This window comes from Haematobia irritans, chromosome 2, assembly GCF_050003625.1.
Source record: "Haematobia irritans isolate KBUSLIRL chromosome 2, ASM5000362v1, whole genome shotgun sequence".
NCBI classification, from domain to species: domain Eukaryota; kingdom Metazoa; phylum Arthropoda; class Insecta; order Diptera; family Muscidae; genus Haematobia; species Haematobia irritans.
The window spans coordinates 64,614,044-64,629,067 of NC_134398.1; the positions used below are offsets into that span (position 1 = coordinate 64,614,044).

Consider the following 15,024-nt stretch of genomic DNA (forward strand, 5'->3'; position numbering starts at 1 on the left):
GATTATTATTTTTTTTTTTATGCCTGATTGAAATTTTTTTAAACTCTTCCATTATTTTTGATTAAAAGTAAACAAATCATAGAAAAACGCAATAAAAAAAACCGCGAACTGCATCAAACTACATAAACGTGCAGACAACAATGTGTCAATTTAGCTTGATTTAAACGGAATTCACTTACAAAAGTTGCGATGAAAGCAAAGTGTATTCATGAATACACTCTGCAGATATACCAAAGAAAAGCCTATTGGAGGAAGAGGAGAGCGCGTGAGAGAAATTTCACTCACACACACGCACATTCAAGAAACTAATCACATTCACGAAATGAAAACCTGTACTCACGCATGAAATACTTTTAAGGACTCACGCTCAGGAACGATTCACGACAGTTCACGGGACTCACGACATTTTCCAACCGGGAATGAGCAAAGGTAACAAAATTCAAAAATAAAATATAGTTCGACAGCTAAATTAATTTCAGCTAACATTACGAATAAGAATTAAAATTTTTTTTCGTGAATGTGATTTTTCAGAAATTTTATTCACGAACCGTCTTTATTTCTCACGCACGCTTACGAATGACATATTTATTTTAGTCCCACTCACGCACATTCACGAGAGTTCCTTTGGATTTTGTTCACGACTCACGCGCACACCTCTAATTGGAGGAACTAGATATTCTAGTGAAGGCAATTCACTTAACAAATACTTAGAAAAGTTGCAAGAAACATTGTCAAGGGATTACAGTGTCTACATTCAGGGAAAGGATGCGTAGTAATTCATAGTTTTTACTACACTTCTTATTGACACTGTGAAATATATTGCATGTACGATTTGTTTATGACTAAAAAGCATCTGGTAATTATATGCTACTTGAGAAAGAGTTTTTACTGGGAAAAAATCTCCAGAAAAAATCCTGAAAAATTCTCTTCTTCTCAAATGTCAAATTTGATCTTCACCTTAAAGGTGGGTACTATGTTCGATTTTCGAGTTGAAAACCACTTTATTTTCGCGATTACTTTTCCTTAAATAATCAAAATTATAAATGAAAACAAACAACAACAACAAGAAACTACACGCAAAAAAATAATTCTTTCCTCCCAAACGAAATATTAGACAAACAACGTTCGTTTCTCATTTGCTTTTCGTTGAAAGGAAGTGTATTTAGAAGAAAAGTATATAATTTTTGTGATAAACGTTTATTCTTTTACAAGATGTAAAAACAATTTCATAAAGACTAACTCAAAAAATTTTTTTTCTGGCTAATTGCATTTTCCCTCACATCTTTCTCACTTCCACGAAGTTTTTTAGTTCTTAGCACCTTTTTCTGTAACACAAACAATGTAGAAGAAATTATACGATTTTATAAATGTTTAAATTTTTTTTTACCTCTCGCCTGGACGGAGAATCGAACCGCGGACCATGCAATTTGTAAGCCAACACACTATCCACTGAGCCGTTATTGTCATCAATAGACAATTACCCATATGAGTTATATTTATATAGAATAGCTTGCGGCGCCCACGAGCCGATTAAACAAAGTTTATTTAACAGAAAAATACATTTAGTTGGGCACCGTGGAGCAGTGGTTGCTACGTCCGACTTGCATGCCAAGGGTCGTTCGACCAAAGTTTTTTTTTCATATATTCCAGATATGGTCGGAAGATTCCGAAAAAATTTTCAACATTACATTCTACTATATTAAATCTTTACTATGAACTGTACAATGTGTCTTATTAAAGACCAAAAGTCAGAAAAGAACAGTGTTTGATATAAACGAAATGGACTGTGTTGTTGGTTCAAAAATAACTTTTTTTATTGAAAAAATAAAAATTTTGTAACAAACGAATTTTTTTGGTGATAAAAGTGTATACTTTTCGAAGCAATTCAAAAAACTCTAACAAAAGAAAAACGTTTTCGGTACACGTTTTCCAAACGTTTTTTTTTCTTTGCGTGTACGTATCAATTGAGTTAATTTATCTGCTTTATATTGAACTGCTTTAATATTGTAACCGCGAAAATTTCAACACGAAAAGAAAACATAGTACAGACCTTAAGGTACTAAATCCCAGCAAAAAAATTTGGAAGTTCTTCCAAAGGCACAACTTTAAAAGCACTTCCAGAAGATGTACTCCCAATGATGTTCTTTATTTTAACTACACAGGAAGTTCTTTTCATTCAATTTTTTATAACATACTTTTTTCATATTTTTAATGGGTAATTTTAACTTTATTTGTTTCAAATTGGTTAAAAACAGTTAAAGAATTCATAAAATGGTAAAAATTATTTAAATTTTGTCCAAAAAAATGTTAAATCCAATAAAAATTGTGAATTTTTGAAAATATTTGAAGTCAAACGTTTCAGACAAGCGTTAGAATCCATTAAAAAATTATAAAAAATATAAAAATTATTTATTTACCAAAATATCAGAGAATTTTTTAATTTACATCCAAAACATTGAATTCGGATCACACCTAAAGAAGTGATGCAAATTCAGTGCACCGGCTATTGAAATGGAGGACTTCCGTCCTATGACAAGCCCATGTTAAATGCATCGCTTCTGCGTCAATTTTGCACCACTTACGGATCCAAAAAGAACATTTTCATTACTTTTTTTGGCGACGCTTTTTTTGCTGGGATATTATATTCACTTGGTATTCCACAATTTAACACCTTTGAATTTTTGTAGAGTTGACAACATTAGTCGCTTTAATGCATGTTTGATTCAAACCAACTGTAACCTGCCTGCAAACCAAAGGTACCGTTGTCATTTGTTCGATGCGAGCAGCGAACAACTTCATTCAACAAATTCCATGCTCTCCAAATTGCCGGCATAACAGCTATGTACAAACAATAACCAAGTAAGCAGAAAGGTAAACATTGTGGAGCTAATTCTCTTTATACTCTCTCAAACAGAGAGCCCCCATAACATGAGTGAAGTACGGCGCGGAATTGGTGAACAATCAATAACCGAGTGAGCAACTGAACGAACAACTACAACTTTTCAATTTAAAAATTTGATTCGACGCGAGCGCACGTTACACCGCGTGAATGCAATCGAAAATTCGAAACGAGTTGTGTTGTGTTTTTGTCTGATGAAGACGAAATCGTCAATGAGACGAATGGAATGAATATTCATTCTGTCTGTCATTTCACACATTTTTAACCGTCGCTTTGTGTATCTCATTCGTCGTTTGTTTCTGCCTTTATACAATAACCGAATCCCGAATGTTGGTTCAGTTCAATTGAAATGAGAAAAAAATGTAAATAACAACAACAGCTACAAAATAACGCAACGTGGGGTTTACTAATAATAATAATATAAATTCCAACAACAATAACACCAACAAAAACCAATCGTTCATGTGTATGCTATGGTCGAGAGGTGTAGTGCAAGTGTGTGAGCAGTGAAATAGAAACGAATGAATAAAAATAGAAGAAATAGAGAAGTAAATGAAACAAAATCAAAAGAGTTCAATTCCCAAAGTATTTATGGATTGTTGTTGTTGTTGTTTGTGAAAGAAACAAAATATGAATACATGAAAGTCTTGTTGGAATAAAATAAAAATATCATAAATTTTGGAGTTTAATAATTACGAATATGTAAGAATACAAACACAAATATTGAATGTGTCTTGCCTATAAATCTGTATCAAATGTGTAGTTGAAATCTCTGATCTTTGTAAATTAACCAATATTTATGTACGGTGATTGGATTTTTATATAAATGAAATTAACAAATGTGGGCATGGAGGCTTAAATAAAACTGCTAAAATTAAAAAAAAGTTTTTAATATACAATATCAAATATTACTTCATCCCCTGCCTCATTTACTTAAATATTTTCAATCATAAATTGTGCGTTGAAAAAAATAATAATACTAAGAATGCATTCAGTTAATATAAAATTCAAATGGAATGCGTAAAAAAGAGCTAAAGTTGGTTGGAGCCGAATCAGTGATATACTACACATGCCTATCCTACTCAATTGGTTTATCATTGTATATGAAGAAGTTATACAATCTGTTGACAATTCTAATGTGTTCTAGTGTGTCATTCATAGAAAAAATATCTTCAAAATATTTCCAATTCAAAAGGTGATTGAAGGTGAAATCGATTAAAAAAATAAGTGGTACAATTAATCAAAATTTAAAAAAAAGTCAATTAGAAAAATAATTTAATTTGTTCAATTTTTAATTAAATTCTTCCATTAAACATTTTTTAAATAAAAAAAAATTACAATTTACAAGTGAATTTTTTTTAATTATTATTTATTGATTTATAAAATTGTGACGAAAATTGTAAGAACAATCCAACTATAAATATATTAGGAAAATCCAAGTAAAAGTTTAAACTCCTATAAAATTACAAGAAAATTATGTCATATAAAAGACAAATAGTTATAGATAAATATTAATGCAATATAAATTTTGTATATTTAACTTTGTTACCGAATAATATAAAATTATTAGTTAATTAATGAAAACTATAGATACACATTCCTTAAGCTTAGCACATATACCCAGAGAAGGAATATGATCATACTAAACATAATTGAAGACCAAAAAGTTATTATTGGACGGTTAAGAGGGAACATTTTATAAAAAAAAAATGTTGTTCTCTCGGTAAATATGTACATGGTTGCCCAAAAAAGATTATAACATGGTTGCGACAAAGATGTACATGGTCACGGTGTAAAAATAAAATTTTGCTCTTAAAACATGTTTTGGGTGATCGTATTCCTTCTCTGCGTGTTGGTGCACAGTTGGTAAGGTTAATGTTTTATTTTTAATTAATTGAAGTTAAATCTTAAATGTATCTGTATATACTAAAAGAAGAGTTTTCTTTTCCGAGCAACGAAATTTTAGACAATAAAATTTTTCTTTTGACTCGAAAAAACATTCTTTAACAGTAAATAAAAATGACAAGTATACACGGCCGTAAGTTCGGCCAGGCCGAAGCTTATCTACCCTCCACCATGGATTGCGTAGAAACTTCTACTGAAGACTGTCATCCACAATCGAATTACTTGGGTTGCGGTAACACTTGCCGATGGCAAGGTATCTTAAAACTTCCTAACACCGTAATATATACCACATAGTCCATACGTGGTATATATTAAACTAAAAAAGGCCGATTAAATACGTATATAATTAAGTTTAAAGTTTCTATAGAAATAAAATTTTGACAACATTTTCTATAGAAGTAAAATTTGGAGAAAAAAATTCTATAGAAATAAAATTTTGACAAAATTTTCTATAGAAATAAAATTTTGACAAAATTTTCTATAGAAATAAAATTTTGACAAAATTTTCTATAGAAATAAAATTTTGACGAAAGTTTCTATAGAAATAAAATTTTGACAAAATTTTCTATAGAAATAACATTTTGACAATGTTTTCTATAAAAATAAAATTTTGGTAGATTACTTTTGGCTCGAATGGCAAACATGATTATGAACCGATATCATATGCTGACACCATGTACCAAATTTCAACCGGTTCGGATGAAATTTGCTTCTCTTAGAGGCTCCGCAAGCCAAATCTGGGGATCGATTTATATGGGGGCTATATATAATTATGGACCGATATGGACCAATTCCTGCATGGTTGTTGGATACCATATACTAACACCACGTACCAAATTTCAACCGGATCGGATGAATTTTGCTCCTCTAAGAGGCTCCGGAGGTCAAATCTGGGGATCGGTTTATATGGGGGCTATATATAATTATGGACCAATTTTGGCATGGTTGTTAGAGAACATATACCAACACCATGTACCAAATTTCAGTCGGATCGGATGAAATTTGGTTTTCTTAGAGGCTCCGCAAGCCAAATCGGGGGATCGGTTTATATGGGGGCTATACGTAAAAGTGGACCGATATGGACCAATTGCACGGTTGTTAGATACCATATACTAACACCATGTACCAAATTTCAGACGGATCGGATGAAATTTGCTTCTCTTAGAGCAATCGCAAGCCAAATTTGAGGGTCCGTTTATATGGGGGCTATACGTAAAAGTGGACCGATATGGACCAATTTTTGCATGGTTGTTAGAAACCATATACTAACACCATGTACCAAATTTCAGCCGGATCGGATGAAATTTACTTCTCTTAGGGCAATCGCAAGCCAAATTTGGGGGTCCGTTTATATGGGGGCTATACGTAAAAGTGGACCGATATGGCCCATGAACAATACCATCCGACCTACACCAATAACAACTACTTGTGCCAAGTTTCAAGTCGATAGCTTGTTTCGTTCGGAAGTTAGCGTGATTTCAACAGACGGACGGACGGACAGACATGCTCAGATCGACTCAGAATTTCACCACGACCCAGAATATATATACTTTATCGGTTCTTAGAGCAATATTTCGATGTGTTACAAACGGAATGACAAAGTTAATATACCCCCATCCTATGGTGGAGGGTATAATAATCATCGAATCGCGTTACTCTTAATGAAAATACATTATAAGAAAGGGAAATTTCGTTCCAGAAGAAAGTATTTTTACTTTGGGTGTAGATTTGATACTTTTAAGAAATTCAATAAAATTTATTTATTGGTCTAATCGTGAAAAATTCTATAGGTCAGATTTTAAGTGATCCTTGATTGAGTTTCTGTTGGGATTTATTGGAAAATATCATTGGTTTTTAAATGTACTTGAAGGACCCTGAAATTATACTTTTTCAGTTCCTATCAATGAAGGTTTTAATTTAGTCAAGGATTTTTTAATAAATTCTGTGAAAATTTAATTAATTGGATCAATTCAATTTCGTGATTTAATCAGAAAAAAACGTTTCTGTGGATTTAGCCTGGACTCGACCAAATTATTTATTTATTTTATATTTATACTTATAAGTAAATTATAAACATAAATGTGGATAAAGCTATGACATCAAAGGTTTTAAGCTTTCGAACAAATTATTTTAGTTTAGGTTGCGTGTAATGGCTGCTTACACCCAAAAAAATAAACATTCCTCCGAAACGAAATTTTAGAGAAACAAAATTTTCCGTTGTTATATTATCTTTAAGAGAAAATCCCAACCATTTGGGACAACATTTTCATCATTCCATAACAGCATAAAACTTCAGTAATGATAGGCTAATATATACGACATTATGTATATCATTACATGTACTACGTACGGAACGCTAAAAGTGCTTCGTACAACACTAGTCTCCAATGCGCTTCATAGGTGATAAATGTAATTTGAAAAAAAAACATTATAAATATATATTTAAAATAAATAAAATTTAATTTCTTCTTCACAAAGGAACTTCCATGAAAGTGAAAACCCCAAACAGATGGGTTTAAATCCCCGCTGGGTTAAAATTTCTAATTTAATTTTCATTGTTTTCACTTTTTCATTAAATATCTATTATACGACATTTTACTGTACCAAACTTAATATTTTGGTTAAAACTACAAAATAGCTCATTTTCAAAGACTTCTCCAAAACAATATCATCGGATGTGGCAAAAAGTGAATGAAGGATCCCTGGATGTGATATGTGTACAACAACTTTTATATCTTTTGTTGGGTAATAAAATCGACTATTGGTAGTGATTAGAATCGGCTTTTACACACAACAAAATATTGTTTGTCTTCAATCACGAAATTAATTGATTCAATTAATGTTTAATTGAAATGTCTTCAATCACGGAAATGATAGTATCAATTAAAAAATTAATTGAAAGTCAATTAAACAATTAATTGATCCAATTAAAAATTAATTGATACTATTAATTTTTGTGATTGATGTTTGTTTCAATTAAAAAAATTGTTGAATCAATTAAATTTTCAATCGGTGATAGTTTTGTGTCACTTTAAACGAAAATCGTTTACGAAATTAAATGTTCCAAATAATTTTTTAATTTGAATAAAATGATAGTAAAAATCAAAAAATGAATTAAAGGGTGATACGGTCAAAATTTGGTCAAGGGAAAACGTGTGTAAATCGGTGAAATCGTTTATTTAAAAAAATCGAATTAAATTTCTTTTTCAAGTTCAATTAGTATAAAATTCAGGAAAAATATTCAGTTAGGCTTTCGCTTTTCCAAATCCGAATTGCAAGCCTCACGTTTGACACCTGCCATCAGATTTTGTACAGCCACCTTGTCCACCTTCTTCGCCGCAGAAAGCCAGTTTGCCTTGAACTGCTGCTCGTCCTTAGCAGTTTTTTTGGTGTTCTTTAGGTTCCGCTTGACAATAGCCCAGTATTTCTCAATTGGGTGGAGCTCTGGCGTGTTGGGAGGGTTCTTGTCCTTTGGAACCACCTGCACGTTGTTGGCGGCGTACCACTCCATGGCCTTTTTACCGTAATGGCAAGATGCCAAATCCGGCCAAAACAATACGGAACAACCGTGTTTCTTCAGGAAAGGCAGCAGACGTTTATTCAAACACTCTTTCACGTAAATTTCTTGGTTGACAGTCCCGGATGCTATGAAAATGCTGCTTTTCAAGCCACAGGTACAGATGGCTTGCCAAACCAGATATTTCTTTCGAAACTTTGACAGTTTTATGTGCTTGAATATGATACCTTTCCCCTTCCTTTTGCCGTATAAAACTCCTGTCGCGGAAGCTGCTTGTAGTCGGCTTTGACGTAGGTTTCGTCGTCCATTACCACGCAGTCAAACTTCGTCAGCATCGTCGTGTATAGCCTCCGGGATCGCGCTTTGGCCGTCGTATATTGTTTATCATCGCGATTTGGAGTCACTACCTTCTTGTAAGTCGATAGTCCGGCTGTCGACAAACGTTCCCCAAACACTTTAATTACATTTGTAACGGTTGATTTGGCAACTTTTAGCGATTTTGCCAGCTTTGCGTGTAGCTCGGATTTTTGCGATGCGCGAGCAAAATTTTGATACGCTGCTCTTCTTGCTTGGACGGCATTTTGACAACTGAAGAGTGAATTCTAAAATCAAAATAGGAGCAACATTCTACACACACACCTTCAAAATGAGGGGAGGTTTTTTAAATGCAAAATTGAAAGAAATACGTCAAGTTTATATTGACCAAATTTTGACCGTATCACCCTTTAGAAATAAAAAAATGTATGATTAAAAATTTAATCAATTTCATTTTGAATTAATTTTCTAGCTGATTAATTTTTTTTTAATCGATTTTGATCGAAAAATCGAAAATTTTTTTGTGGTAGTTTTATTTATTTGTAATTATTTTACCTTTTGATGGAACAAATTTCTTGTATTTGGATCTTTCTTTCGATTTGCGAAAAAACTTAATGAACCAATGTATACTATGTCTATATAAAATTAATTATTCCTGTCCAAAAATTATCATTTATATTTTTAATTTGCAAAATTGTTTTCTTCGAATAAAATGCGACAATTAATATTTTAATTAAAATCGAGAAAACTTTCAATCATTTCCTTAACTAAATTTATGTTTTCTTTTTTAAATGATTACTATTTTCATCGCCAATAAAGCTTTTAATTGGAATTATGTTGATGATATTTTGGTGAAGTGAGAACTAATGTGTTATATCTTTTATTTCACTAAAATGTTAAAGGGGATAATTAATTCTATTTTATATTAATCGCCATGATTTAACTAAAACTTGCAAATGTTAAATAATTTTCTTAACAGAATTTATTTTTATTTTGATTAAACACTAATTTCACTCAATTTTTTAATATATGAAGATGTTTTGGTGATATCGCAGTACGACTTTAGCTCTTTCTTAGTTGTATTTTTATGGAAAAATGAAAACTAATGTCAATGTGTTAAATATTAAATATACATAGTAGCAAAAAAAAAGTGAAATACATTTAACTAAATACAATCTAAACTTATGTAATATGTGAATTAATATTGTCATCTTCTTATTTTTCTTTATAGAAACAAAACCAACGATAGAAACAAATAAAAAAAATAAATTGAAAAAATAAAATATCGATTTTTTAACAAATAAATTCATTCGAAATACACAGAAAAAAGAAATAATAAAAAAATATATATAACTAAACAAATCTTAATTGAATGAGAATTTTAAAGCGTAAAATAAAGTGTAAAGCAAAGAAAAATATAAAAAGTGGAAAACTCATGAAAACCATATAAAAATATATATATTACAAAACAGTGAACTATTGAAAAAAAATCTTAATAGATTTGGCTATTAATATGGCTAATTATCTGATCTGTTTCATATGAAATGATATTTTCTAAAATTTTGAATTTTATTTTCACATACAATCGTAAAGTATGTGCCATTTATATGAATAGTGGATATATGAAAATTGGTGGGGTTTATAAGTGCAACAACCGATCGACCCCTAGAGGTGGCCACCAAAATCTTTGAAAATGAATCCAATTGTCAACGAAAATGTACAATGTGTAAAGAATTGTGTAAAATGTTTAAAAAATCTCAATACAAAATTGTTCTCAAGTGAAGTCTGAAGAGATCAATTTCAAATACCGGATTATATCCTAATACTTAGACAATTTGAAAGCCATTAAAAAAATCAAAATATAATTTGGAATTTGAATGAAATTTCTGTCCACCTTTTTAAATTTGAAGTTGGCTGGAAACAGACACACACACAAAATATTAAACGCCAACTGGAATTCTCTGCAAACCAGACAACAAACCCAGCAACCAAACAACAGTCAAAAAGACAAACAAAAAACGACCGCTTCAAAGACAACTCCGAAATAAAGTTATTTATTGTCTAATTTCATAAATAAACGACCCAAAGACCAAACCCCCACCCGAATAGTCTGTTTTTTTTTTTGTGGGTCTGTCTGCGCATTTTTGTTGTTGTTTTTTTTTCGTTTTTGGATACCACAACCAAACCCAAGACCTCACTATAAAACTGAAAAGAACACCGAGAAAATTGAAACATGTCATCTACCATGGCCCCAACAACAGCTATAACAGGCGCAGCAGCAACATCAGCTTCATCACCGCCAACAACAGGAACGTCGTCTACAGCTACACGCACCTCGGATTGTCGTAAATTTTCACCAAATATTTTCAACAAAAGCAAATGCAGCCATTGTTTTCGTCAGCGTGAAGAGCATAGTGCTGCCGCTTTGGAATGCAATCGGGTAAGTGGAATGCAGCATACACTGAGAAAAATATTAACATAAAGACAAATAATGTTAGTTTTTAAATTAGGGATGATCTGCTTGAAAATATAGGTTAGGTTAGGTTAGGTTATGTGGCAGCCCGATGTATCAGGCTCACTTAGACTATTCAGTCCATTGTGATACCACAGTGGTGAACTTCTCTCTTATCACTGAGTGCTGCCCGATTCCATGTTAAGCTCAATGACAAGGGACCTCCTTTTTATAGCCGAGTCCGAACGGCGTTCCACATTCCAGTGAAACCACTTAGAGAAGCTTTGAAACCCTCAGAAATGTCACCAGCATTACTGAGGTGGGATAATCCACCGCCGAAAAACTTTTTGGTGTTCGGTCGTAGCAGGAATCGAACCCACGACCTTGTGTATGCAAGGCGGGCATGCTAACCATTGCACCACGGTGGCTCCCTGCTTGAAAATATAACAAACAGAAAAACGAGGGTGGTCCAACAAATACTTTCCGTCTAGGTTTTAAGTATTGATTCCAAGCCGAAGATCCTGGTTCTTTAAAACATTAAATCTATCCCTTATAAAATTAAAATTGCAATACTGACCATTTATCGAATTTTCATTCTGGTTTTGCGTTATATTAACAAAGCAATTCACTCTCAAATAAAGATCGATTTAAATACAAACTATAACCGACAATTTAAAGTAAAATTTTTTTCTTATTTTCAAAAAACATTAAATCAAAAATGCAAAATACTCAACATTACCCAGCGAAAAAACTTGGAAGTTATTTTAAGGGACACTTTTAAAAGCACATCCAAAAATTACCTCTCTTTATTTTAACTACACAGAAAGTTCTTTTAGTCAAATTTTTTACAACTAGCTTTTTTATTTTTAATTTTAACTTTTTTGTTTGAAATATGTTTAAATAGAGTAAACACTAATAAAATAATACAAATTATTAAAATAAAATTAAATCCATTTAAGAACAATTGCGAATTTTGGAAAATATTCGAGGTCAAACGTCTCAGACAAGCGTTAGAATGCATTAAAAATCATAAAAAATTATAAAAATTATTTATTTTTTTATATAACAGAAATTTATTTTTAATATTGTTTAAATTGAATTTCTTAACATTTAAGGTTACATAATATTTCATATTAAGTCAATATTTTTTTTTTGTGTATAAGATATTTATGATATTTATACTCTAAAAATATATTTTTTTCACAAGGATAATTTCTTGTTCTTATATTGTGGATGGTCTCCTTGAAATGTTGCCTAGGATATATATTTTTCCAGAGCTATACTCAAATTTTTCCAGCCCTTTGAGAATCATCATCGTGTAGTCGTTAGCATGCACGCCCTGCACCCAAAGGGTCATGGGTTCAATCACAGTTTCGAGGGAACACCAAAAAGATTTTTGGAGGTGCTTTTCTCCTCCGTTAACATTTCAGAGTGCTTCAAATCATCTCTAAGTGGTCTCGCACATTGTTAGACACGCCGTTCGGAATCGGCTGTAAAATATAGACCCCTTGCCCTTGAGCTAAATATAGAATCTGTCAGCACTTATGATAATTAAGGAGTTCCTGAGATGTGATGCTATTTCACTATTTCAGTTTTCATTAAAAAAATAAAGAAGATCTTAAATAAAATAGTTCTTACTTTTTTCGACATTCATCTCTGCGTAAGGAGAATACAATATTTTTGGCAAATTCCACGTCTGCCAAGAAACGGATCGCGATGAACTTCTCCTATCTGATAGTTGCGTCCGCCGCGTGACGTTTTTAAGTTTTGGACAAAAACGATTTAGTACACGATCAAATCAGAAGAACTGGGGGGAACCGCAACAAATAGAAACCCAACCTGAGTTACAGCGGTACCCCTTTATCTAGTCCAGACTCTCCGTCCATTTCCGAAATCGAAAGTTTTACGAAGTACGATATAGAATTTGCAAAAATATAAACGATATCTGTACCCTAATTTTATGACGCATGAAGTTGACCTAAATGCTTTTCTTTAACTTCCCATTCTATGACTCTCATTCATCGCCAAAATCTTTAAACCCAATTTTTTCTGTATATTTAAATCTTGAGATCTGTGTTTTTCTGTGGCCACATTCCTAAACCCTTTTCGATATTTTTCCCTGTCATCATAAACTTCTAGAAAAAAACAAGAAATCCAAAAGAGGAAAACTTTAAATAATCCAAACTTTCAATGCATTTAACATAACTTGGCTATTTTGGGAGAGAAACAATCCTTGTGTGCTTTTCGTTTTATTTTTCGTAGAATTTACTTGAATAGTTCATTTCTTTAAATTTAATTTCTTGTTAAAGTCAGTTTAGCTTTGACAAATTTATGAAACGTGATCCTCATTTCAACCAATTATGTGAATATCAGACATTTCGCCCTGCATTCCATTTTGACTGTCTTCGCATTGTGAATAATGTCGTTGTCACCGATCCCAGGTAGCAAGTGTGGACATATTAATTTCCAAAGCAATGGTGTCGGTTTTTTCTCTCCCAGTTTTTGATAAAAAGCACTTGGCACGATCAATGGTAGATACATATTTTAAGAATGGCGTGTCATGAATTTTGAATTGTTTTTGAATTTTGACAAATGTATATTTTGAATAGTTTTTTTTAAATAACACATATTGATATGTCGGCGCCAACGCTTTCTTTTAAATAATTCCAATAGGAAAATGTGTTATACAAAAGCATTTTGAATATATATTAAATTAAATTATTATCTTGGGACATTTGAGAATAAAATAGGGAATTTTCAAATTGTTTTATTGTTTTATTTTTTTAAACATTGAAAAAAATATTGCGAATCTGAATATTGCTCAGCGTAGAAGAAGCATTTCTCTGATATAAAGTGTCCAAAGTGTCTTTGTCCAAAAGTCGATCAACTTTTCAATGAAATCGTTTTGTCCTTATAGTTAAGTAACTCGCTTTAAATTGGACATTCGAAAATGAAAGAAAATTTTGTTTGACTATGGCCAACTTGGATTTAATAATACTGAAAAATTCTTCAAAATTAATGAAAGCGTCTTTAACTTTGTTGACTTTTTGCATCTTGACTACAAAGCAAAAACGCGTTTAAGCATATACTGAAAAAAAAATATTTGCGTGATATTAAAGATTACGCAACCTCAATTTTAGGATTCACAATTTACACACCATTAAGGACAAATTTCTTTTAAACTAATGAAATTTTAATTAAAAGTAAGTTTATAATATTTGCTTCAAAAAAATTTCTTTTTCATTAAATATAGGACACCTATACGACCATGAAAAAAATGTAATGGTTTATACTTTTCTGGGGGAAAAGGTCCATTGTAAAATAAAATTTTTTTGAAAATTTGGCTTCTTCGCATCGATATGTTTTGAACCACTTAACTATTCACAGATCCAATTATACACGATTATTTGTCATGGTTAGATTATGTGGCAGCCTGATGTATCAGGCTCACTTAGACCATTCAGTCCATTGTGATACCACAGTGGTGAACTTCTCTCTTATCACTGAGTGCTGCCCGATTGCACCACGGTGGCTCCCATTATTTGTCATATTAATACCTTTCATTTAAGTACCAACAACGATATAATCGGACATTTCTAACTCGAGATATAATTTGTTTAGTGAAAAAAGAGCGAAAACCAAAAATAACGGGATATCTCAAAAACAGTTCCATAAATAATTTTTAAACATTTTTTTCTCGAATTCAGCAGATTAAAATACATACAAAGTCGACTCTCATCAAGTGTACATTTTTAGTGTAAACTAGTGTTATTGTTATTGTTTTGATTTCATATTAAAAGTATGAAAAGTATGTTTGTCAAATTTATTTGGGCAAAGCCCTTTAGACTGTAAGATGGTTGGATGGACGGCCGTTTCGGAATAACCACATTCCCCATCCTCTACCCGAAGAGAATGCACTAGATCCAAAGTGAACTA

At 31.8% G+C, this 15,024-nt stretch overlaps 1 protein-coding gene across 6 annotated transcripts in view; it reads left to right on the forward strand.

The window, feature by feature from the left end:
* Window positions 1-3,008: 3,008 nt before the first annotated feature.
* osp (myosin phosphatase Rho interacting protein outspread) overlaps window positions 3,009-15,024 on the forward strand; it is a 470,128-nt gene continuing 458,112 nt past the window's right edge. For 3 of the 6 annotated variants that reach the window (XM_075295116.1, XM_075295120.1, XM_075295121.1), the window contains exons 1-2: window positions 3,010-3,601; window positions 9,868-11,076. In XM_075295116.1, coding sequence (XP_075151231.1) covers window positions 10,870-11,076 — 207 coding nt within the window. In that variant the 5' untranslated portion in view covers window positions 3,010-3,601; window positions 9,868-10,869. Of the gene's footprint in view, window positions 3,602-9,867; window positions 11,077-15,024 lie in introns of all 6 variants that reach the window. The other 3 variants (XM_075295119.1, XM_075295117.1, XM_075295118.1) reach the window with 3 other exon arrangements.